Genomic DNA, 26387 nt, shown 5'->3' with positions numbered 1-26387 from the left:
TAATGTGAAGAAACCAGACTTGTGAGAGGAAACAAGGTGAGGCCTAAATTCAGCAAGCGGAGAAAAAACCCAAAGCTCCCCTCTTCATTAGGTGCCGCGGCAAAAAAACCCAAAGCTCCCCTCTTCATTAGGTGCCGCGGCGATCAGCGTGGACTCTGACAGCCACTGCTGGCTCTGACCCTCTGAGGCTCCTCTCCCCCTGGGCTCCAGCTTGCTTCCAGGGAGGAGTCAGCAGCACAGCCCCAAGGCGGCAGAGACAGCGTCTGCTCCCACAGACGGTGTGGAGGGGACACGATGCACCGTGGCCCCGGGCCAAGAGGAACACGGTGAGTCGGCAGACAACTGCTCCAGCGAAGGTCCGCAGACTGGGCCCTGGCAGAGGAAACCAGCAGGTGGACGGGTCCCAGGCTGGGACAAGTTACAAACAACCAGACAGCAGAGAATGCTGGCTTGTTTTGTACCCTCCTGTCTCTGCAGGGGGCAGGTAGAGAAAAGGGGGGCCTGCAGGTTCTCATCCCAGGGGCCAGACTTAAGGAAAAGAACGCAGATGGGCTTCAGCTTCTCTGGTCAGAAACCCAAGGAAGGCCAGCCTGTGGGAAGGGTATCCCTCAGACACCTTGGCCAGGACATGAGTCTGCCTGGGGAGAAAGAAGCCCAGGAGCCAGGAAGAGCAGGGCGGCAGCCCGGCTCCCTGGTCGGGTGGTCCATGCCACTGGCTGGAAACATCTTGACCCTGCAGCGGACTGTGTCCCAGATTTCTGGGGGGCCTCCCTTGCTGCCCAAAGCTGTCCACCCCAGGGGGCCTGTGTGCTTCCTCTCTGTCCCTCTCCTTTCTCCCGGACCTTCCGCACAACCTGGCTGCAGCAGCCTCCCTCCACCATCCTCTCCCTGGCCCCACACCTTCCCGCAGCCCACTCTCCTCATTCCAGCAGGGCATGAAAATCCTACAATGTGGAGCTCCTACCCCACTGCAGAGGTGCACTGAGCTCCATGTCATTCTCCTCCCTGAAGCCCCACTACTTTAAACATCAAACAGTACCAACTTCCTAATTTATAGGCTAAACAACGACATCGCATTCTAGGCTCAAACTGCATTCATGTTTATTTTTCAAAATCCAGACATCACACTTGATGTTAAAAACATCAAATGGCCACTCTACAAAACATGAGAAAGTGAATTCGTATTGTTTTTCTGGGGCACTTGTCTAAGTCTGCGCAGCTGATACGAGATCCCCACGAACTTCACGTCGTTGAGAAGTGACAGAGACCACTGCATCCAGTGAGATTCTGAGCTTGGTCATTCAGAAGACTGCACAAGCATCCACACAAAGAGAGTCTCAGCCACTGACAACATTTCAAAGAACACTGGTGGAAGACTCCGAGCAGGATCCCGTGTCACGGGGCACATGGCCCACGGCTGTAGCTCTAGCCCAGTGCTGAGATTCTACAAGAGGCTTATGGTTTCTAAACGGCAGAGTTTTCTTCCCAGCAGGAGCATGTCTATAAAATTGACTTGAAAAGCATCCAAATAAACTTGGAATGCACAGGAAACCTGTGTTTAACAGTAATTTGCAAAAAGTACACATTCATTTCTCATAAAACCGGAAAATACAGGATGTGGTGTCATAGAAAACAATGGCAAAGACGGTACCTTGACGGGAGATTCTAATCAACGTCCCACAACAAATATGCCTAACTTGGACACATGGAGCCACCTGTCCGTTCCCATGCTCCTGAGGACTGGCCTTCCTCTTGGATACAATCCCCTCCAGACTAGGCCGAGCATGACCATTTGTCCAGGCTTGGCGGCCAGTCCTGGGTCACATCAAGCATCCACCCCATTCCGGTTGTGACAAGTCTTGGTTTGGAAGTAACATGCAGCGCCCCCTATTAGACTCCAGAGAAGGCTCTGGGGGAAGAAGACTCAGGTGCAAAACCCCAGTCTCCATCAGGCCATTTACCCACCTGCCAGCCACCAGCAAAAGTCAAAGACAAGTCCTTCCAAAGGTAAGGGGCAAATGGGCCCAAGACCCCACCGGACACTCCTTCAGCAGCGATGGCAGTGTCAGCATGATGGGCAGTCACCCTCTGTCCTTGGCACAACCATCCCCTGCTGAATCTCAAATACTGGAAAACTGGAAACTGTTGAGAAACATTAAAATAATGTACTCTCAGACAATTTAAGCGGCGCAACAAAGACCCAAATTGCTCTTTTCTGCTCGTAGATGGTTCTGATATTTTAAGTAATGTCCCTCGGCCAACTACTGAGCTGATTCAGCCCACAGATCACACACGCAGGCCCCAGAAGCCCCAAATCCACCAGAAAAGGCAACAGAACGCCACCTCCCACAAACAACAAGTGTGGAGGCTGCATCCACACAGACCAGCCTGCCAGAGCCCTCGTAGCAGGTCCAGCAGCTTCAGATAGGGACGCCGACACACGGAACGTTCCACCTGGCCCAAGCATTCCACTGAGAGCCTCACTGAGCACCAAAAACCTCCCTTGCACATCTGGGGCCAGGCCCCCAGCCGTGTGTGGTTTGCCTCGACAGAAGTTTGGGTCCGCTCCGGCATGGATGCCTCCAGGTGGGACTTGAAATGGCTGGAGCCTGAGCAGAGTGGGAGGCACCTCTCCAGCCCCACCCCGCCCTGCATCTTCCTCTCCAGTCCTCGAGCAGATGTCCTCTACAGCATCCAGGCCTGGGCTCCCCACTCCAGGCCACCACTGGCACCTGCCTGGTGCCGCTGCTCCCCCTCACTCCACTTTCCAGGAACCCGGCTACACCCAGCCACCCCTAGAGAGCTGGCCCGTGCTGCTCATCTGCAGGTGTGGATGGCCCTAGAGAGCTGGCCTTGCTGCTCACCTGCAGGTGTGGATGGCCCTAGAGAGCTGACCTGTGCTGCTCACCTGCAGGTGTGGATGGCCCTAGACAGCTGGCCTTGCGGCTCAACTGCAGGTGTGGACGGCCCGGAGAGCTGGCCTTGCTGCTCACCTGCAGGTGCGGACGGCCCAGAGAGCTGACCTGTGCTGCTCACCTGCAGGTGTGTACAGCACAGAGAGCTGAACTGTGCTGCTCACCTGCAGGTGTGGATGGCCCAGAGAGCTGGCCTTGCTGCTCATCCGCAGGTGTGGACGGCCCATTGCCCTGTCCACATGACTACGAGAAGCAACACTTTAAAAAATGCTACCGATGGCTGAGGGGGTCACAGAAGAGAATCAAATTGCAGAAAGACGTAAAAGTAGATCATTGTGACTGTTTTCAGAAGCATAGAGACCCCCCTCATTGGGGCAGCCCAATGGGGCCCCAGCCTGTCACCCCCCAGCCCACCACTCAAGGCCCCGCTGGTGCATTCCCTAAGGCTGGGCTTCTTGCGGGAGGATAGCTGGGCTTCAGCACCTTTAGGCCAGGTCCTCTGCACGGCATCCTCCTAGCTCTCAGTGGCCCACATGTCCTCCCAGCCATTGCCAGCTCCTGCCCCTTATCTTCCCATCACAACAGCCTGGAATGGAGACAATCGCCTCCCCTCAGAAGTGGTCTTTGGGTACGCTGACATCAAATCCTAGTAAGACAAGACAATCACCTTCCTAGATGAAGCACCGTCAACAAAGATGCGTGGCGCCCAGGATGATGACCCTGCTGACGAGGACATCACTGTGCCCTGCAGTGGCTGGCAGTGAAGGCCACTGAAGATGGTCTCTGCAGCAGTGTTACCTGCGTGTGCTCCATCACTCAGAATACGAGCTCACTGCATCCGACTGCTGAGTGTAGATGCCCATGAGGCGTCTACGATGGCTGCCTGACTCCCAATGGCCATCACCAACACCACCACCACCATCAGGCTCTACTTCAGCTCATGGCGTCAGGCACTCCAGAAAACAAAGTTCCTCGTCTCTGGCCTACTGCTAAAGCATCCCAGTGAAAACCTCTGTGTTCCATTCTCCAACGTGCCCCAACACCTTCTCACATTTCTAAAACACCTTTTTACCCACTAGGATCTAACAAAGAATAAAACTAGCCATGCCCCCCTCCCCTTCCCTTTCCTCTCTCAGAGGATAAATGAACCACACAAGGGAGTGATTGGAATGAAAAGCACCCTGCTCTCACACAGCCACCTCGAGACTCTGCAGTTGTTCTGGCAAAGGCAGTGTAAACCAGGCGCCCCGTGCACATTCACGGAGCAGATTCAAGGCCACAGGCCCTGTGCGTCCACAAGAGCAGGTTCACGAGACTGGGCACCCCTGTGCACACCACCAGGGCAGACAAAAGCCCACATACTCTGTGTGCCCACAAGGGTAGGTTCACGAGACTGGGCACCCCTGTGCACACCACCAGGGCAGACGAAAGGCCATGTACTGTGTGTGCCCACAAAGGCAGGTTCACGAGACTGGGCACCCCTGTGCACACCACCAGGGCAGACAAAAGCCCACACACTCTGTGTGCCCACAAGGGCAGGTTCACGAGACTGGGCACCCCTGTGCACATCACCAGGGCAGACAAAAGCCCACACACTCTGTGTGCCCACAAGGGCAGGTTCATGAGACTGGGCACCCCTGTGCACACCACCAGGGCAGACAAAAGGCCATGTACTCTGTGTGCCCACAAAGGCAGGTTCACGAGACTGGACACCCCTGTGCACACCACCAGGGCAGACAAAAGGCCACGCACTCTGTGTGCCCACAAAGGCAGGTTCACGAGACTGGGCACTCCTGTGCACACCACCAGGGCAGACAAAAGGCCATGTACTCTGTGTGCCCACAAGGGGAGGGTTCACGAGACTGGGCACCCCTGTGCACACCACCAGGGCAGACAAAAGGCCACGCACTCTGTGTGCCCACAAAGGGCAGGTTCACGAGACTGGGCACCCCTGTGCACACCAAGGCAGACTCAAGGCCATGCAGCCCTGTGCACCCACGAAGGCAGGCTCACATTCTGTATGTCAGACCACACGGGCAGATGGGCAACTGCTGCCGTGACGCTCTCAGGACCAGACAGTTACCCAATTCAGACCACACGGGCAGACAGGCAACTGCTGCCGTGAAGCTCTCAGGACTAGGCGGTCATCCGATTCAGACCACACGGGCAGACAGGCAACTGCTGCCGTGAAGCTCTCAGGACCAGGCGGTCACCCAAGTCAGACCACATGGGCAGACAGGCAACTGCTGCCATGAAGCTCTCAGGACCAGGCAGTCACCCGATTCAGCTGAAATCAACCCGAACATGAAAACGGAGCGCATCCAGAATTCTGGATCACACTATTTGATACGGAGGGAGGAACTCCCACTAAACGTGCCCTAACTATAACAGATACAAAAAGGTTAGAAGAGGTTCTGTACACAAGATCTAGAAAATCTAAGTGTGCTAAGAACAGGCTCCAGCTTTCTCTAATCCAACAGCATTTCACAAACCCACTGAATCAACAAGTCACTATAAAAGCCCAATTTCTGCGAAGGATTTCTCAGGAAAACTCATCTATAATTTTAAAAGGAACTAACTCAGCTATCCCCCACGTGTCTGCTGTTTGTCGTGCCGTGGGGGCTTGTGTGTTGGTGTGATGCTGGAAGCTATGCCACCGGTACTCAGATACCAGCAAGGCCACCCATGGAGGACAGGTTTCAGCTGAGCTTCCAGACTAAGGCAGATGAGGAAGAGAGGCCCGGCGGTCTACGTCTGAAGATAATTAGCCGGTAATGCTTGGTAAAGTACAGGGTCAGTGAAAAAGAGGAAGACCCTCGACGGTATGGATTGACACAGTGGCTGCCACAATGGGATCAAGTGTGACAGCAACTGGCATAGGATGGGCAGCGTATCGTTCTGTTGTACACAGGGTCGCTATGACTGGGAACCATCCGATGGCACCTGACAACAACAAAACTCAGCTATGAACGCAAGGGAATCAAAAGGTAACCTTTTGCTCTAGTGCCGGGATGTAGCGTCTTGATTTAGCACCTAAACAACCGCACCGTAAGGAGCACCCTTTTGAAAGCACAGCCTACGAGTCTGGAGGGAAAACCATCACCAACCAGGGTACTCACTCAGTGCAGGAATCTGAGACAATGGCTGACAACTCCCTCCCCAGCCTCGGGGCGAACAGGAGTCAAAAGGCTAACGTGAATCTCACAAGAACGCAGTTCTGTGCACAAAACATCCCACCCAACGGGTCCGCTGGCTCCCACCTTCCTGCCACCAGGCTCAGGCCTCCAGGCTGCCCTTCCCTTCGTTCCCCTCCTGGGCAGGCCAGCTGCTTCCTGCTTTTAGGACTCAGCTTAAATGTCCTTCCCATGGGGAAGCCTCCCCTGATCTCCCTCACCTGTCTGGGGGCTCCCACACCCCGGCTCTTCCCTTCACACAGGATGAATTTCCTAACTGGACCCAAAGTGCCCAGCGTCCTTCCCAGTAGAGACACCTGTGCTGCAATGCGAATGGCCTCTCTAGCTCCAGCTGGCCTCTGAGGAACGGCCTGACGGCGGTGAATCTCACTCTTCTCGTCTGTAAAGCAAAAATGGAGGCCCTGGGCGGTGCAAATGCTCAACCCACTCACTGCTAACTAAAAAGTTGAAGGTACGAGCCCACCCAGAGGCCTGGCAATCTGCTTCCTGAAATATTACAGCCAAGAAAACTCTCTGGGACAGTTTACTGCCACATATAGGTCACCGTGGGTCAGAACCAACTCGACAACAACTACTTTTCTTTTAAAGCAGGAACAATGGTGTCCAGCTCACTTCACGGGGTTGTTGTGCAAAGCAAATGAAATAATGTAACACACAATTCAGACCCAAGCTGATGCTCACTCAGGTCTCAAAATCACACCAGGGTTTGACCCAGGTAAGCAAGTAATCAATGTTGATGTACCGCTGTAAGTTTTAAACCTCCATGATTAAATATGCCAGACCTCTGTATACCATTCAGAATCCTGCCTCTCCCTCAACAAAGAACCACACACAACACCAGCAGCTGCACCCACACACCGGTATCTGGCGGGCGGTCAGGCTGCCCACCTGCCCCAACCTGGCCCCTCGCTCTTGGCACCTCCATCACTGTCTTTCTGTTCCACAAGCCAGGCTGCAGCCAATGTGGGATCATCCCCATACCTGCGTCACGTGCAGACCGGGTTCTCGTGGGCACAGGCCAGGCTCCCACGTCACATGCAGACACAGGTTCCTGTGTCATGAGTTCCCCTGTCACATGCACAGACCAGGTTGGTTTCCAAGTCCTGCACAGACCGCAGTTCCCGTGTCACGTGCATACCGACTTCCTGTGTCAAGCACATACTGGGTTCCCGTGTCACGTGCATACTGGGTTCCCATGTCACATGCATACTAGGTTCCCATGTCACATGCATACTAGGTTCCCATGTCACATGCATACTAGGTTCCCATGTCACGCACAGACCAGGGTTCCCACGTCCCGCGCAGACCACAGTTCCCGCATCAGGCACAGTCCGGGTTCCCGTGTCATGCACATACTGGGTTCCCATGCCACATGCATACCAGGTTCCCTTGTCACATGCACACCGGGTTCCCATGTCACGCAGAGACCAGGGTTCCTGTGTCCCACGCAAACCACAGTTCCCACATCAGGTGCAGACCAGGTTCCCATGTCACGCACATACTGGGTTCCCGTGTCACGCGCATACCGGGTTCCCATGGCACGCGCATACAGAGTTCCTGTGTCACACGCTTACAGAGAGTTCATTCTTAAATTTCAGTATCATTAATCACCCGGCATTCAGCATCTCAGAACTCAGAAATTTGCATCTCTACAATGGTGTTTTGAAAAGAGGACACAAATGCGAACATCCCACCAACTATAGGAGCGTGCTCAGAAAATTGCCAAAACAAACCATCAATGCTCACTGACAGCGAGTCTTCTGAGCTCTTCACAAACCACCGAGCGTTCCTGATGTTTCAAAGATAAAACATAATTTGGGTATTTAAAAAAAAAAAAAGTAGGTTGAAAATGAGTCCTTATGTCTATGTGATTTCCAGAACAAACCCTGGCTGATGAGCACACAGATAACCGGGGCATGGAGAAGCTGGGAGACTGGAAATTAAGAAGCAGCAAATGCTTCCGCTACGGGTGGCTGGGAGGCCTGGAGCATGGACGCAGTGAACAGGCTGCGCCGCGGCGTCGACACGCAGAGGCTATTTCTGGAAGCTTCCTTTTAGACGCAGCACAAGAAGCTCGAGAGCACGTCCCATCCCAACGTTGTTTTTCCAGTTGCCACGGAGCCGACCCCGACTCATGGAGACCCCATGTGTGTCAGAGTAAAACTATTCTCCATAAGGTTTTTGGTGGCTGATTTTCAGAAGGAGGTCACCAGGACTATCTTCCAAGGCACCTCTGGGTGGATTCGAACCACCACCCTTTCAGTTAGTGACCCAACATCAGTCTCAAAACCTGTGGCTTTTCTGGGTCCCTCCTGAAAACACCGCATTTGGCACGGTATCGAGACGTGTCTAGTCTGCCCCCACCCCCAGTGTCCATCTGGCCCAGCCTTGCTCCCTCCTGCCCAAAGCCGGATCCACCACCACCAGGGTTCTTGTGCCATCACAGAGGTCATGAACACTCATGAGGATGTTCGCTTCTCAGGCCTGCCTCCTGCCTGCGCTCCCTGAGACCCCTGCCCACCACTCCTCTGGAAGGCCCATACCCTGGCCTCGGCTCTGCAGCGCCCCCACTGCCTCTTCTGCCCCAGGGCCTCGCCCAGCATCCATGCCTACCTGTCAACAGCAGCTCAGAAGTGGTTCCCTCTTTTTGTTCATTGCAAGTCTGTCCTGGGTCCTCAAAATGCATTTTCTCCCCCTTAAAACTTCACAATAGACCTGAAACATCCAACCACTGCAGAGCCTGATTTAAACACCATAAAAATGTTCCTTTCAGAGATGATTCCTACATTAAAATATAATAAAGTTGGCAGCCAAACTTGTTGAAATAAACAGCCTTCAAGATCAAATAAACAAAGACGGAAGAATGAAGAAGGAAGGACTTCTCCGGTGCCCAGCTCAGACCTGCCTGAGGGCAGAGAGCCTTCGCCCAGGAGACTGCGAAGATTAAAACTTCGCATTGGTTGAAGAAATCAAAATACCTTAATCACAGAGTTCCTGTCGATGCAGGCTTTTTAGCTGCTTTTGTGTGGTTAGGGTCTTTCAGACTGAACAGAATATTAATAAATCACAGAATGGTCAAAATTAAAATGTTGATCCTAAAATATACCCGTTTCCCTCAGAATAGTTATTTTGTTTTTAACTAAACACTGCGTTGGTGAAGGATACTGAATACACCATGGACTGCCAGAAGAATGAACAAATCTGTCTCGGAAGAAGTACAGCCAGAATGCTCCTTAGAACTGAAGATGGCAAGACTTCTTCTCATGTACTTTGGACGTGTTATCAGGAGGGACCAGTCCCTGGAGAAGGACATCATGCTTGGTGAAGTAGAGGATCCGTGAAAAAGAGAAAGACCCTCAACGAGATGGACTGACACAGTGGCTGCAGCACTAGGCTCAAGCAAGACGACGACCGTGAGGATGGTTAAGGGCTCAGTTGCTAACCAAAAGATCGCAGGTGGAATCCACCAGTTGCTCCTTGGAAGCCCTATGGGGCAGTTCTACTCTGTCCTGCATAATCACTATGAGTCGGAACCAACTAGATGGCACGGCTTCTCCCCAAGTGCTGGGGGAGAGAGGCCACTTGGTGGCTCCGCACGGTCCTGCTCAGTCAGTTTTCTGCCAATGCCATGATCTGGATGGCCATAGACAAGTCCTAGTGAGCCCTGGAATTGGCTCCCTAGGATTGGAATGTTTCTCATCAAAACTTTCTCAAGCAGCAGTGTTGCTGTAGGGAAGGGAACGTGGGCTGGGGGAGGAGGACAGAGTGAAAAGGTGGCCCTGTGACATCGGGGCTCCATCGTAATGCTCCCAAGTGACCCACGTCCCGGGCACACTTGGACCCCAAGCAAAGACCGCAGGCTGCTAACAGGGAGCAGAGAGCTGGAGGGGGGAAAGAATGGGTCCTGGTCCATCCCCATGGGGTGCCCACAGCCCCCCAGTTTTACACTGGCACTCGTCTTCAAAGAAGAGGCTCTAGCCCTAATAAACCCATCCCAGCCTGTCTCTGCACATCCCCAGCAGGGAAAGGCTTGGAGGGTGGGGTGGGGCAAGAGCACAAGATTTCAGAGCCTCTTTTCTCTCTTGTTACGATCAAGAAGTCTGCTTTCAGGCTAACTCAGGCAGGCCCTTCCCTGGGCTGCTCACCTCGTTAGAAATAGCTACTTTGCCCCATAAAACCCCAACAGTTAAGCGGCTTTTACGTCAGAGAGCCAGGCCTGGCTCTGGTAAAGTTCAGAAAGAATGGCAATAAAACCATAATGTATACCCCGCCTGGCACCAGAGGGGGTTTAAAGAAAACCGGGGGAGAGGGAAGTCACACACATCCAACGAGAGGTCGGTCACTGGATCTTCAGGGCAAAGCCAAGCAGCCCTGCGAATGTGAAGGGCCCACTGGCAGCTGGCCTCCGCTGGGCACGGGCAGGCCTGGGGAGAGGAAGACAGCGAGGAGGCGCGGTGAGAGGGATGAAGGCAAGCGGCTGGGACTAAGCGAGGCCGAGGCCGGCGTATGACACATCTCCTTGGGTGGAGAAAAGAACGCCACTCAGCTACGCCCAAGCACACCCAGAAGTCTCCTGTTCAAAACCACAGATCCAGTGCATGCTTTCACCTCTCCTCCCAAAAATCCACAAAGATGACAGAAACAAGTAAAAATATGAGAAGATGTACAGCAAAGCTAGGCAGTGGGAGGAGAGTAGCATCCACTGACAAGAAACTTGGAAGAATTTCCTAGAAAATACAAATCTGGGGTATCACCTGATGCGAAAAAGGAGTCACCAGTGAGTAATCACCCCAGGCAGCAACAGCCGCTAAGGAGGAAGCGCTCGGATTTAAGCCCGGGCGACCCCCAGCCCCCTGAGCACTGGATGAGGGCATGGAGCAGCAGAGGCCGGCCAGGGTCTGCACTGTGGGTGGCACCTGGAGGCAACACAAGGACACACCCTGGAAGAGACCTGAGCACTGAGGGAACGGAGTGCTCAGCAAGCTCCAGGCCACCAGCAATGACCACCACGGCAGGTACTGACGGACACAGGAAGAAGGGAACCCAGACCTTGCCAGCATCATGCCAGCTCCATCCATTTTGTATAGACACCAGCGCACTGAGGGGGCAGAGATCAGAGGACTGGCAAGTGACAGTGATACACATGCAGCCTGACACAAGGTGGCAGAATGAGCCCAGACACACCAGTAATCACAATAAACAGCAGCAGGTGAAATTCCCCAAGTAAAAAGGCAATGACTCACGGGAGAAGATAAAGCAAAATCCAGCTACCCACTACTGCTCATGCCCTGGAAAGGTTAAAGGTAAACGGAAGGAGAAATACAAGCTAACAAAAAGAAGCCCAGGACAGAAATATTTTTATGAGGCAGAATAAACGTTAGGGCATAAAAACATTACATAGAAGAAAAAGAGATATATTGTAATTTGATAAATGAACCAATGACAACCAAAAGAACAGCATTAATTTTTAGGTATTGAAAAAAAAAAAAAAACACTGAACTACATAAAGCAAAAAATGCTTAATAATGTAAAAAGAATACACTTACTTCTCACTTATAGACTATCTTGTTATCCAACATTTCGCATTTAGGACAGTAGTAAAAAAATCTACTGTCTGACTATACCCTCTCCTCACTTATCAATGTAGTTAGGTTCCAAAGACCAGGTGATTATGCGAAATCAGTGCTATGCGAAAGTGGAGGATGACTACATCAGATCACAAAATGGAGGATGACCACATCATCACATAACTGCCAAATTACATCATTACTTAACTGCCAAACCACTTTGAATTATGGTCCAGCCAAGTTGACATATAACGTTAACCATCGAAGCCAGTGTTACTCTCGCCTCGCACCTTACTGTTCATTACTCACATCTCAGCATACATCATTATTGTGCAAAACAGCCAGATTTTTTTTTACTATTGTAAATGTGAAATGTCAGATAACGAGACAATCGATAAGTGAGGAGAAGGCGTATTTTCAGCATTAACAATATATGTCTGGCAGTAACAAATGCCAAGACGCGAGGTGAGAATGCCGCTGGCTGTGATGGTTAAAGTTATGTGTCAGCTTGGCTGGGCCATGATTCTCAGTGGTTTGGCAGCTATGTAGTGATGTAATTTGGCAGTTATGTCATGATGTAGTCATCTTCCATTTTGTGATCTGATGTGGGCATCCTCCATTTTCACATAACACTGATTTTGCATAATGACCTGGTCTTTGGAATCTAACCATGGCAATAAGTGAGGAGAGGGTTATTACAAAGAACATTTGACACCCTTCCCAGAAATTAAGCAAAAATAGAAATGTAAAGCTATACTGATTCAAATAACTCCACGGAGTTAAAACACACTAAATAAGACATACAGAATAATACATAGAGATAAAAAGAGTGTTAAATACAGTATTTATATGCGAGCTTCTGTAGACAACAAAAGTAAGAGTCTATTTTCTCTTTTAAGGCCTAGGCCGTAGATACAAGATTTGATTATGTCTATGCCAGGTTGTGCACCCATTTATTCAGTAATGTAAATTCAAGCAATAATTTTCCCCTACCACGTTGGCAAAAATGAAGGAGATTCAATCTCTCCAGCACTGGGATGGGGTGAAGGAAAATGCACACTCTCATAAGCTCTAATTAGGAAAATAAATTGAGACATTTTTGGAGCAATTTGACAGCAAACCTAATGATTTTTTAAATGTGCATACCCACTGACCCAGCAAGTCTACTTCTTGGAATTTATTCAACAGAGATACTTACAAAAGTGTACAAAATATATGTATAATAACTCTTTGATGCCAATCACGGGCTGTTATAAATAGTGCAGCAACCACATAAATATCCATCTATAAGCCATCAAAGAGACTATGTTAGATCTAAATAAACTGACATCAAAAGATGCTCATATTAGAATGAAAAACAAGACAAAGCCCCATATATAGAATGACCACACTCTGTCAGAATATATACACACGGGCATGAAACACCCCCCAACTCGCCAGCGGCTCCCTTCAAGAGGAAGAGGGCACCATTCAATGTCTACTCGATATGCTTCCGTCTATAGTGTTTAATTCTTTTAACTACAATCATATATCATGTCTTTACATCAATCGATACATCAACACTTCAAATCAACTAAACCTCTGTATCTAAATACAGCTCGGAAGCCAGCTCTCTAAAGCCTACAGACAACTCCAACAGAGGTCGCGTTAAGGTGGCAATTCCAAAGGTAGGGACAGCCACACCACGGCTAAGCCTCTGCCTCTACACGGCCGAGCCTGGCTGCGCTCTAGGGCCCGGGGCCCAGAACCAATGCGAACAGACACCCAGGAGCCCCAAGGAAGCCCGGTGTCTGTCCAGGGTGGTCACTGCCTTCCCTCTCAGGCAGATATGGGGCAAACGCTGATTGTGATGTGCCCCCCACAGGCCAGGCTTCACACACTCTCATACACTCACACTCTTACACACACACTCACACTCTCATACACACGCACATACTCTCATATACTCCTCACACACACACTCTCATACACTCCTCACATACACACTCACACACAGGCTCTCACACACACACACATACTCTCATACATACACTCACATGCTCTCACACACACACTCACACCCATACTCTCATACATACTCCTCATACACACACACTCACACAGTCACACACATGCTCTCACTCACATACTTTCATACACTCACTCTCATACACACTCCACACACATACATACTCTCATATACACACACACTCACATACTGTCATACACACTCACATGCTCCTCACACACATGCTCACACACACACATACTCTCATATACACACATACTTTCACACACACATACTGTCATACACACACACTCCTCACACACACACACTCACACTCTCATACACACTCCACACACACGCTCACACCCACATACTGTCATACACGCTCACACACATGCTCACACACACACTCACATACTCTCATACACACACATACTCATACATACTCCTCACACACAGTGACACACAGTCACTCACATACACACACTCTCATACACACTCCTCACACACATACTGTCATACGCACACGCTCCTCACACACACACATGCTCACACACACACTCACATACTGTCATACACACACATACTGTCATACACACTCCTCACACACTCATACACACTCCACACACACGCTCACACTCACATACTGTCGTACACACACTCCTCACACACACACTCATACACACCACACACACACTCACACTCACATACTGTCACACACACTCCTCACACACACACTCATACACACTCCACACACACGCTCACACTCACATACTGTCATACACACACAATCACACACATGCTCACACACTCACATACTCTCATATACACACACACATACTGTCAAACACACACTCCTCGCACACACACTCACACACTGTCATACACACTCCACACACACGCTCACTCACATACTGTCGTACACACACGCTCACACACACACTCACATACTCTCATACACACACATATACATACTCCTCACAGTCACACACACTCTCATACACACTCCTCACACACATACTGTCATACACACACGCTCCTCACACACACTCACATACTGTCATACACACACATACTGTCATACACACATGCTCCTCACACACACACACCTCACACACACATGCTCTCATACACTCACACACACACACACACACCACTCTCATACACAGAATTTACCCCTCGACACCAACATAGACCTTGAACTGCTTCACAGAACGGCTCCTAAACTTTCGGAATCTCTGCGAAATGAAGGCCACTCAGACATGAACACAAAAGCGCCTCTGAATTCCAGTTCACATCAACAGGAAACTAAATTCCAAATGACAAATTCAGAAAGAACTTTCTGGAAGTACATATTTTGAACAATGAATGGCACCTATAAAGGGAAGGGATTAGCTAAGAAAATGTGTCTGTTTCTCCTGGGTTTGCCTGCAGATAGTAGGGCTTAATAAATATTTATTGAATGAAGACAGTGGGACGTTGCAACCATTTAAATTTTCGGATATGGCACTCTTGGAAAATACAGTTATTATGTCATCTTAAGGAAAAAAGGCCAGCTGGCCTCCTTTTCCTCCTTTCACCCCTTCGAAAATTAACACTCTCCTGGTATTTTATAAGCGGCACATCCCAGAGCCAGCACCTCGCAAACGGCAACCACGCTAGTTTTATTTCTTCTAAGCCATCAGTCATTTCTGATGCCCTTACTACAGAGGACTGATATTCTTACAACACTTAGGGTCTAAGAAATGCCAGGTACTGGCCTGGACCACAGACCAGAGGGATAACATGAACATCGACTTTGCAGGATGCTGATGCTCAAATTTTGCTTTAAAAAAAATGAGATCTGTGATACACTAAGATCTTGGAATCAATGAAGAAAGGCTGTGATCTGTTTCTAAGAGAAAATGTGAGTGACGCCACAAGCAAAGCTGCCGGAGGTAACGGAAGGAGTGTGTGGCCTTCTTGGAAAGGACTCCTCCCTGCCACAGTCCTCCTTAGGAAGCCAGCCCCCACTCTCGGCCCCACGGAAACAGCACAGGCCAGCAGGACAGACAGCCCGTGAAAGGCATCTCTTTCTCTAGTCACTCCTCCTCCCATAGCCACGTGCACTCTTCCCATATACGACAATGCAGGAAAGTCCCAATGCCTCCCTCCCACAAGCTGCGGAGGGCTCTGCTCTGACACCCCCTCTTGGCCTGAGAGGTGAGCAGGCTCTCTCACCATGAGCCCTGACCCAGAGCAAGTGCTCCGACTAGACTATCGCAGTCACACCGGTCTGAGTGAGGAAAGCGCCAGCCCAGGGCTCGTGCGTGCTATCAGGGAGAGCCGCATCTGCAGGGTGCTCCTCCCAGAGTGGGCAGGGAGCTGAGCCTTCAGCACATCCCCACTACTACAGATGAGAAGAGTGAGGCTCAACAGTGAGGCTCAGAAAGAAACTGCTCCTGCTTGGCCATCTGCTCCAGACTTGCAGCCAGTGTTAGACCAGCTGAATCTAACCTGAAGTACTAGGGCCTGAGGCTAAAGAGATGAAGAACACTACTTACAGCTAGTTACCCACTACCATCGAGTCGATTCCAACAGCCAGTTAGGGAGTCTGAAATGTGAGCACATTAATAGCAGACCTGGGCATGGGTTCCACACCCAAATCCATCTACTGCGATGCCACCCGCCTTAGGCTCTCAAGACACGCCCGCTTCCCCCCACATCCTAACAACTCTGGACAACAGGAGAGCGCAGACAGAGGTGAGCACCCCTTCAGGTGTGGGTGAGCTCACCACGGGCCTCACCTGATTGGGCTTTTGAAGGCCAACCCGGTATTTCCTCCCATCTGAACTTACTCGCCCCACAGAACAGAGAAACTACAGAGTGGTATCAATAGTACAACAAGGAAAACCTAGGCAACCCCCAGGTAAAAGTGGGAAGAAAGGAGTTACTTCATTGTGAAAGTTTTTTTAAACACAAAGACTTGTGTGAAGTCACGGCCCTGTAATTCGCTGCAAATGGCAGTATGGGAGCTTGACGGTACGGCAGACCCACAAAGCCAAACTCTGGAGCTCCAATACAAAAACCCACAGTCACACTTCAGGGACGAAGCTGGACATGCAGTTTGCTGCCCGAACCACAAACTGCCTCTAAACGCCACCTTGTTGAACAGCACTCCTTTTCTCCAGGCACGAGACACGTCAATGCCGTTCAGGGCTGCATACAAACCAAGGGAAGGCTCTACCAAACCCCTACGGGGCTGTTACCAGCTTCTCTTTCATGAAGATGAAGGACAACCACTCTACTCTGCCACTGGTGTTGGTGACGAACCGACAGTGAAAGCCGAACATCTCCAATTTGGCTGGCAAGTCGCAGTGAGAGTAATTTCGTTTCTGCCGAGGAAAGCCTGGCTGTGGGCCCAGAGACAAGGGCACGGCCTTACCTGGATGGCTTTGGGAGTTCATCGCTAGCCGCGTCTACTCCCCTTCAAGCGATTCAAAATGGCTCCAAATTTCCACGTAAACAATAGCTCCAAAGAGCTCCAAAGTCCCACCGCCACATACAAGTACAGAAAGTGGGGAGGGCTGGTTCACAACCTCGTAAACTCTGGGTCACACTGACGGTGTCCGTATAAACCAAGTACTCCAGGAGGACAGAGGTCTTCAGCTGGTTCCACAGGTGAACCTGGGTGGTTAAAAAAAAAAAAGGGAAAAAAGCATTGGTTAGGATGGGAAAGTTTTTACCTGAAAAGCCACAATGAACACCTGAATACAAAAGCAACAATTTCTGATAACACAATTCAGATGGAGTTGTTTCTGCCAGTATGAAACACTGGGATTTTTGCTGGTAAATCACACACGTGTGTAAACATGTATCTGTACAGCAGGGTGTTTCAACCTCAGCACTCCTGACACTTTGGGACAGGTATTTCATGGTGGGGGGCGGGGGGAGGGTGCATTTCAGAATATTTAGCAGCAGCATTCCTGCCTCCACTCATAGGACACCTCCTCCCCTAGTCCTGACAATCAAAAGTGCCTCCAGAGAATGCCAAGTATCACCTGGGGGACGAAAATGCCCTGCCGGTTAAAACTTCTCTGGAGGCACCGCCATGACGCCTTCCAGACGTTTCCCAATCACTAGGCTTTTTAGAGGAAGCCATAGACCTTTTTCTAACTAAAGCACACCTATTCTGTCACAGCTACAAATTTTGTAAAATAGAAACCTATCCTATTTGAGCTACATTATTTCGTAACATAAACATGAAGGGACGTGTTTTCGGAGAAAAATCACCCCGAGCCCCCTCCCAGCACACTTTTTTTCTGCTTTCATGCATTCCCTCCCAGCCTATGTCCCCAGACACATGTTTCACACAGTTGCAATCAAAGAATTTAATTCTAAACTGGCTTTTGTCGTGTAACACTGTATCCCCACTTCGATCTTCACAATTACCATTTCCTCCATTTATTATCTGATCATGAAAGCCATACACACACATCAAAGTCTCCAAGAAGCCATCTATAAGGCCAGCCTGCAGAGACAAATGCTTGGTAACAGTCTGACGTATTTCCTTGCCGTTGTTTTTCTTTGCCTTGTGCCCAAACTGCTAGCTCTGCAGGTGTCTGTGGCATACTTTTTGCTGACATTACAGCCAAGCATTCTTCTAATGGCATTAACGATTCCTGGAAAGCGTTGCGTTGAAGGGCTGCTTCACACTCCCTTGTGGCAGACACCTGTCCTGTGCCCTTCCTCAACTTCAGGTGGTTCTGATGAACCTGCCTGCCACAAGGAACTGTCCCAGACCAATGGCAGCATGTGACGCAGCTGACTCATCAAATTCTTTCCTCCAAAACCCAAATCATCAACAGCTAGCACAGGGACAAACAGCATTTGGTGCTAAGTCACTCCATTAAAAAAAAAAAAAAATTGCCGTCAAGTCCATCCTGGCTCACAGTGACCCTAAAGGACAGAGTAGAACTGCCTCACAGGGTTTCCAAGGAGCAGCTGGTGGATTCAAACAGCAGCCTTTTGGCTTGCAGCCGAGCTCTTAGCCACTGGACCACCAGGCTCCATAGAAGAGCACAAAGGAGCAAGTCCAAGAACTCCTGTTCTCTGATCATTCAAGTCTTTTCTGAGGCCTCTCTGCTCATGTCTTCCTTTAATAGTGTACTAAATTCCTTTCTTGATTAAATTACCCAAGAGTTTTGGGGTTTTCCCCCCTCTTGCTTATAACCAATGTATACTGAATATATCACGGACTGCCAGAAGAATGAACAATCTGTCTCGGAAGAAGTACATCCAGAATGTTCCTCAGAAGCGAGGATGGCGAGACTTCGTCTCATGTACTTTGGATGTATCATCAGAAGAAGGACGTCGTACTTGGTGAAGTGTAGGGTCAGCGAAAAAGAGGAAGACGCTCAGTGAGATGGACTGACACAGTGGTTGCAACAATGGGCTCAAGCATAACAGCGACTGTGAGGATGGTGCAGGACCGGGCAGTGTTTCGTTCTGTTGACCATACGGTCGCTATGAGTCAGAACCAACTCAACGGCACCTAAGGACATAACCAAAGAACCCTAACTGATTAGTCACGTAAAGGGCTATTCCCTACAAGCTGGCTATTTAGGTGGTTTCCAATTATACATTATTATCTAAACCCTGTGATTGATATCTTTATGACCACTGTTTTATATCTGGTTACTCCCTTAGAAAACACAGTGACATTTATCTTGAAGTCCAGAATTTTTATCCATCTCTTGATCCCGTAAGAAAACATCATTTTCTTGAAAGGAATGTAGATGTATTTTGCAAACCCTTGCAAATTCCAGATGACTCTGTATCCTTCACAACACACACACACATATTTTGGCTGTGTATAAAAGTCTCAGATCACAAACATTTTCCTCTCAAAATCTTTAGACATTGCTCCATCCTCTGCTTGTAAAGAAATCTAAGTCCAGCTTAACTGTTGTTCCTTTTTAAGTACCCTTCAGAGGTTGGGTTTTCTTGTTATTACTGTCATTTTCTTCTGCCTGGATTTTACTAAGCTATTTTTCTTTACTCTTGAAATTCAAAAATGTCATCAGAAGATGTACAGGCAAGAGTCTCTTTTAATTAATTCTGCTCAAAACATGACCCTTTCAATACATGTTTAAGTTTTCCTTCTGTTCAGGAAATGTCTTCAATTTTTGCTAAAATTGTTCTGGCTTCCTCAGGGATTCCTATAGTATTGCCCTGGAATCTCTGTCATATCTGGCCCCTCTCATCATCAGCCCATCTGTTGTTTATTTTGCCTTCCTTGGGATCCTCCCCAAGTGTGTTCCCCACATCACTGCTATCATCTTCCACAACAACGGTTTTGTTCCTTATAGCGTCTAATACAGATCTTAACTACACCTTAAACCCCTTGCTTTTACCCATCTCCCTTTACAATTCAATCCACCATCTCTTCCCCTCAGCCTATTCACTCTTTATGATCTTCTCCTCCCATTTGCAGAGACATGCTTTCTCCTAGGCAAAACATTTTGGAAAAAAAAATTTTTCTTCTGGTTTCTGTTGTAAGTCATGTTCAGAGGTGTACTCTTCTGCCCCTCAGGATAATTTCCCTTTCTCCACATTCGGGGATACGTTTTTGACAGGGCTCCTGGTGGGAATTATTTCTATGTATTCATCAAACAAGAATAGCTCTAATCCAGACCTGTGGCTAGCCGAGAGGCTGTGTGCTTGCTCCTACCCCAGGCTCTGTCCACTTGAACACTCCTCAGAGCTGGCATTCTGGCAGGTAGGGACGGACAGCGCCAAGCTGGATGCCCAGGTGCTCTCATCTACTGTAGTGCTCCCAGGGACGCACACTCCTCCCGGCCCAGCTGCTCTATTAAATAGAGCACATGAGTTCTGCCATGACATGACACGTATGTTCCTGAAGAACCTCACACTCTGCACAACTCTGCACTGAAAATACCACAGTTTATTTAAAAAAGGCAGGTTAGAGCAGACTATTCGAAGCTATGCACTTTTATAAGCAGGGCACTAAAAAAGAAAAAAAAAATCAACAATAAAAACACTAGCATAGTTTTTAAAAGACGCGTTAAATTCCTAATAAAAACTCCAGTAAATGGAGAATTTTACCTTTTAAAAAAGTGGCAACAGTTTGACGTAAGGAGATAAAAGGAAGAACTGAAATTTCTGAGTTACGGAATCTGGGACAAAACATATAAAAATGGAGAAAACCCTACAATAAACACTTCTGAGATGGAGCACCTGGACAAAATGAATAAGAGGAGGAGCCGAGGCGGCAGAATGAGTGTGCATCATGAACAGGACCATCTTCCCCCACAGGTGGCTACGTTTAGCTGTCTCCGTGTTCTCAATGCCCAAATCCCGTCACTTGGTGGTAGAAGTTGTGAATACAGCGGGTATGAACTAGCTCAACTGTTGCGTTATGCTGATATCTTTCCCATCTATCGGTAGCACAGGAGTTAATCCAAGTCATGCAAACATGCTTTGTGGCAGGACAGAAGGTACGAGAATAAGCTACAATCCCAATACGCCCCACACCTAAGGCTCTTCCTGTATCACCCTACCAGTGCACCCCATCATTTCCCAATCTCTCCACTGCAGTCAGGTCCACATTCTATGTAGACCAGCTCTTTTCTGGAAGCTATCAATCTCAAAGGAGGGGTACACATGAGGCAGAGAGGCAGTGGGTGTTGGAAGGGCAACATCATGCTGCACAGGGAAAGTTGCCCAGTTTTCTTGTTGGTTCAGATGACAAATTTATAAATCACAAGAGAGTTATTGTGGGGAGGGTGGAGGACGGGTTTTCCTATCGACTTTGGGGTGAGTCACTGACCCCAGGGCTTACCCCAGTTCCTCTGACCTCATCCACACCAAGTCTATCAGTGGCCTTTCTGTGGAACCGGGAAGGCCTTATCAGAAACATCCGGTCAGTTGTTGGCTGCCAGTAATACTGGTTAAGAATCCAGGCACTAGAACCAAAACTGTCAAGGTTCTGGGTTGAGGATCTGACACTTGGCTCACTGTTTAACACGGTTGTGACCTTGACCAGGTCACCTGACCTCTCTCTACTCCATTTCTAGTCTCTGGAAGCAGGGGTGAGGATGGGGATAATGACACTGCCAGCATCATGTGTATGTTGTAAGGATGAGACTGGTTAATAAGGGGAAGCGCTCGGGTCCGTGCTGGCACATCTAAGGATTCAAGTGTCGGCTATTGATCCCACCACTATTCATTCTACACCAAAAGCTTATAATAAACTTTTGACCGTTAAAAACTTCCCTGGAGACAATCAGATTTCTGTTTCTATCTGAGAGAGTGACAGGGAGCAAATTTACTCTCCCACCTTAAATAGCCGAAAAACAGCACAGTATAAGAAAGTATGGCTTTAGACCATGGACATCAGGGAGCAAGGGACCATGATCCCAGAGAGGGACACAAACAAGATGAGCTGCACAAGTGCCCCAGACGATGCTAAGAGAGAGCATCCAGGCAGGGAGGAGACAAAAAAAAAAAAAAAACTAAAGAAGTAATTGCTTAAAATTTTCTAAATTTGATGAGAACTCTAAACCCAAACATCTAAGAAGTTCAACAAACCCCAAGCACAAAACAGATGAAGAACACAACACTAAGGCACTTCAAAACCAAACTGCTTAAAACCAATGTTAAAATAATGTGCTGGCGGGGGGGGGGGGGCACACATCACACGCAGAGAAACAAAAATAAGAATGACAGCAGATTTCTCAGTGGAAAGAATGCAAGCCAGAAGGCAGTGGAGCAACTTCTTTAAAGCACAATAAATCCCCAGATTAAGAAAGTCTGACTTATGGACAACTCATACTTAAGAACGGCACTTTCTGCTCTACCTTGCAATTTAACGTTATATAAAATTGCCCTTACTTTAAAAGGATTAAACCAACCCTTACTCACAACAAATTCTTCATCACAATCACCTTGACTTGCGGCATGGGTAGCTTTTAAATCACTGAAAACTCCTTGAGCCATATGTACCTGTTCCAACTTACCTAAAAATCTGCCTAAAACACAAACTTAGGAACACATCTTGTTCATAACCTGGGGACTGCCTGTACTGAAGGGTGAGTGGGGAAGGAATGGTCAACCTAGAATTCTACACCTAGTAAAAATTTCTTTCCAAGACTGAAGTGAAATAAATATGTTTTCAGATACACAAAAGCTGAAAGAATTCATCACTAGCAGATCCAAGCCGTACAAAATATTAAAGGAGTGCCTCGTGCAGAAGGAAAGTAACACCAGATGGAAATACAAATCTACACAAAGGAATGCACATTGGGTATGAAAAATACATGTAATAACAAAGAGGTCAATTCATCAAGAGGACATAATAATCCTAAACATATATGCGCCTAATAACAGAGCTTCTTATACGAAGGAAAAATTTACAGAAATGTAAGAAATAGACAAATCCCCAATTATACTTGTAGATTTCAACACCTCCTCACAGTAACAAGTAGACAGAAAATTAGTATTATTCAAGTCTCCTCTGTCCTTCTTCCTATCACCCAACTTGACCAAAGTAACATTTATAGAACACTCTACTGTACAAAAGCAGAATACACATTCTTCCCAATCTCTTTAAATGCACATAGAACATTTACCACCATAGACCATCTTCTGGGCCATAAAACAAGTCTCAGTGAATTTACAACGAGTCAAGTCATACAATGTACGTTCTCTGACTAAACTGAAATCCAATAAGAAATCAATCTGGAAGCCACCAAATATTCGGAAATTAAATAACACACTTCAGGATCACAGAAGAAATCAAAAGAGAAATTAGAAAATATTTTGAAAGAAATGAAAATGAAATACAACATATCAAATCTGTAGTGCTGAAAGGGAAGTGTGTAGCACTGAATGTATATGTTAGGAAAGCAAGTCTGACACATGGTAATTATGAGCCCAAGAGACAGAAAGGGCCACATAAACCAGAGACTACATCAGCCTGAGGCCAGAAGAACTAGATGGCGCCCAGCTACCACCAATGACTGCCCGGACAGGGAACACAACAGAGAACCCCTGGTGGAGCAGGAGAACAGCAGGATGCAGTCCTCAAATTCTCATAAAAAGACCAGACTTAATGGTCTGACTGAGACTAGAGGGACCCTGGAGGTCATGGTCCCTGGATCCTCTGTTAGCTGAAGACTGGAACCATTTCCAAAGCCAACTCTTCAGACAGGGATTGGACCGGACTAAAAGACAGAAAATGATACTGGTGAGGAGTGAGCTTCTTGGCTCAAGTAGACACATGAGACTACGTGGGTAGCTCCTGTTTGGAGGCGAGATAAGAGGGCAGAAGGGGACAGAAGCTGGTTGAATGGACACAGGAATACAGGGTGGAGAGGAGAGTGTGCTGTCTCATTATGGGGAGAACAGCTAGGAGTACATAGCAAGGTGTGTATAAGTTGTATGAAAGGCTGACTTGATTTGTAAACTTTCACTTAAAGCACAATAAAGAAGAAAAAAAAGAAAAGCAGGTCTGAAACTAGTCACTTTGAGTTTCACCTTAAGAAACTAGAAATAGAAAGACAAATTAAACCCAAAATCAGTAGAAAAAATAAAATAAGAGAGAGCAGAAATCCATGCTAGAAAAGCAAAAATCAATGAAACAAAAAGCTGATTCTTTGAGACAATCAATAAAATTGAAAAACCTCTAGAGAGACTGATCAGGAAAAGAGAAAGAGAGAAAATAACATATTAACAGCATCAAGAATGAAAAAGGGGATTAACTATAGACCATACAGGTACTAAAATGTTGCAGAGTAAGAGAATATGAACAATTTTATGCCAATAAATGCAACAACTTAGATGAAATAAACAAATGCCTTGAAATACCCGAACCACCAAAGCTCATCCAAGAAAAATTAGAGACTACCATCAATGGAAGACCGAAGTAGAATCGATGCCTTTGAATTATGGTGTTGGTGAAGAATACTGAATATACCATGGACTTCCAGAAGAATGAACAAATGTGTCTTGGAAGAAGTACAGCCAGAGTGCTCCTTAGAAGCAAGGATGGTGAGACTTCATCTCACATACTTTGGACATGTTATCAAGAGGAACCAGTCCCTAGAGAAGGACATCATGCTTGGTAGAGTAGAGGGTCAGCAAAAAAGAGGAAGACCCTCAATGAGATGGATTGACACAGTGGCTGCAACAATAGTCTCAAGCATAATGATTGTGAAGATGGTGCTATATCAGGCAGTGTTTCCTTCTATTGCACACAGGATCGCTATGAGTCAGAACCGACTTGACAGCACCTAACAACATCAGTGCACTGGGGGTCTTCATGATTACTGGATCTATCAGTGGGTCCCCTCTGTAGCAGTCACCATCATGGTGTTTGCCTAATGGTGACCTCCAACTTCTCTCCTTCCTTCCACATTTATTCATTAGATTTCCGCTGCAGGGAAGAGCTGTCACTGCTCCTTCTGTTTAATTAATTACTTATTTAGAGGACCCCAAGAGGCGGGGCCAAGATGGTGGAGTAGCCAGATGCTTCCAGCAATCCCTCTTACAACAAAGATCCGAAAAAACAAGTGAAGCGATTATATTTATGACAAGCTAGGAGCCCTGAACATCAAAGGCAAAGGTAGAAAATGGACTGTGCAGCAGGGTGAGGGAGAGGCGGTTCAGAAGCAGAGAGGGGTTGCCAGACCTGAATCACCTGGATCCCCCCAGGCACCATTCCCAGGACCAACTGCAGCGGGCTGGTAGTAGTGTTCGGCAGTTTCCTCAGGAAGAAACAGCCAGCCGCACAGCCTACTCACACCTCTGGAACCAGAGAAGAACGGTGCTCTCAGCAAGAGCTAAGTACTTGTGTATATTTTACCAAGCCCCCCGCCCCCAAGCCGGCTTCAGTGGCTGTTGATTTCCCTGGGCCTGAGATAGGTCCTGCTGACCACCCTGAGCCATTCTCCTGGCCTTGAGGAAGGAATAAATTCATATTAGGGGGAAAAGATCATTTGTCAGCTCCACTAACCTGGGGAGCTCAGGACAGAAGTGGCTCCTGTCCAAGCATAAACGGTCCGTGGATTTTGAATACCTTTCTCCCTGCGTGGACCTGTTTGGGCCTATTACAGGAGACTAGGCCCTTGTTGGCAGACTGTAACTGTTTTAGCTGTGCAGTGGAGAGGTGCATTTTGGTGTCTGATATCACTTTGTCTACGAAACAGGGTCCTCACCTACCCACATCAGGGGCCTAAGGACTGGTGGCTCCACTCAGGTCACCCAGCCACCTGTGACAGGGGTCCAAGGATAACTGGTACCTCTCAGTCCTTACATCCAAAAGCATTCAGTACCCATGGTCTGTCTGCAGAACCCACCCACCTGTGCATTCTAGGGAACAGGGATACGCTTTCCTCACAGACACTCGGGGGACAGTTGTCAGTCCCTTGCCTTGTTCAGAGCATGACCCCCTGCTGCAACCAGATACCAGTACCTACACCAATCACTCTTGCCCCTCTAAGACTATAGGATGGAGCCTGTACCACACACTTGATGAACAACAACCTAGACACCTGAGCTGAGTCCATACAAGAAAAGCAAATGGACTCCTATGCTGATATACTTGATTAATAGCTCTAGCCGCCTGGGACAGGACGTTAGAGCTTCAAAAGTGAAAATAACCCAGCTAGCTCATTCAAGTAACCTATCTGGGCATATCAAAACAAAACAAAGCAAGAAGCTA

General features: G+C 48.2%; 1 protein-coding gene across 1 annotated transcript in view; it reads right to left on the bottom strand.

The window, feature by feature from the left end:
* The window catches only part of HDAC4 (histone deacetylase 4), a 338607-nt gene that overhangs the window by 275397 nt on the left and 36823 nt on the right, over nt 1-26387 (bottom strand). Inside the window, exon 2 of the mRNA XM_064286430.1 lies at nt 17088-17329. Coding sequence (XP_064142500.1) covers nt 17088-17109 — 22 coding nt within the window. The 5' untranslated portion in view covers nt 17110-17329. The remainder of the gene's footprint in view (nt 1-17087; nt 17330-26387) is intronic.

This window comes from Loxodonta africana, chromosome 6 (assembly GCF_030014295.1).
Source record: "Loxodonta africana isolate mLoxAfr1 chromosome 6, mLoxAfr1.hap2, whole genome shotgun sequence".
NCBI classification, from domain to species: Eukaryota; Metazoa; Chordata; class Mammalia; order Proboscidea; family Elephantidae; genus Loxodonta; species Loxodonta africana.
The sequence above is the reverse complement of the archived record's forward strand: the minus strand, read 5'-3'. Positions and strand labels throughout refer to the sequence as shown.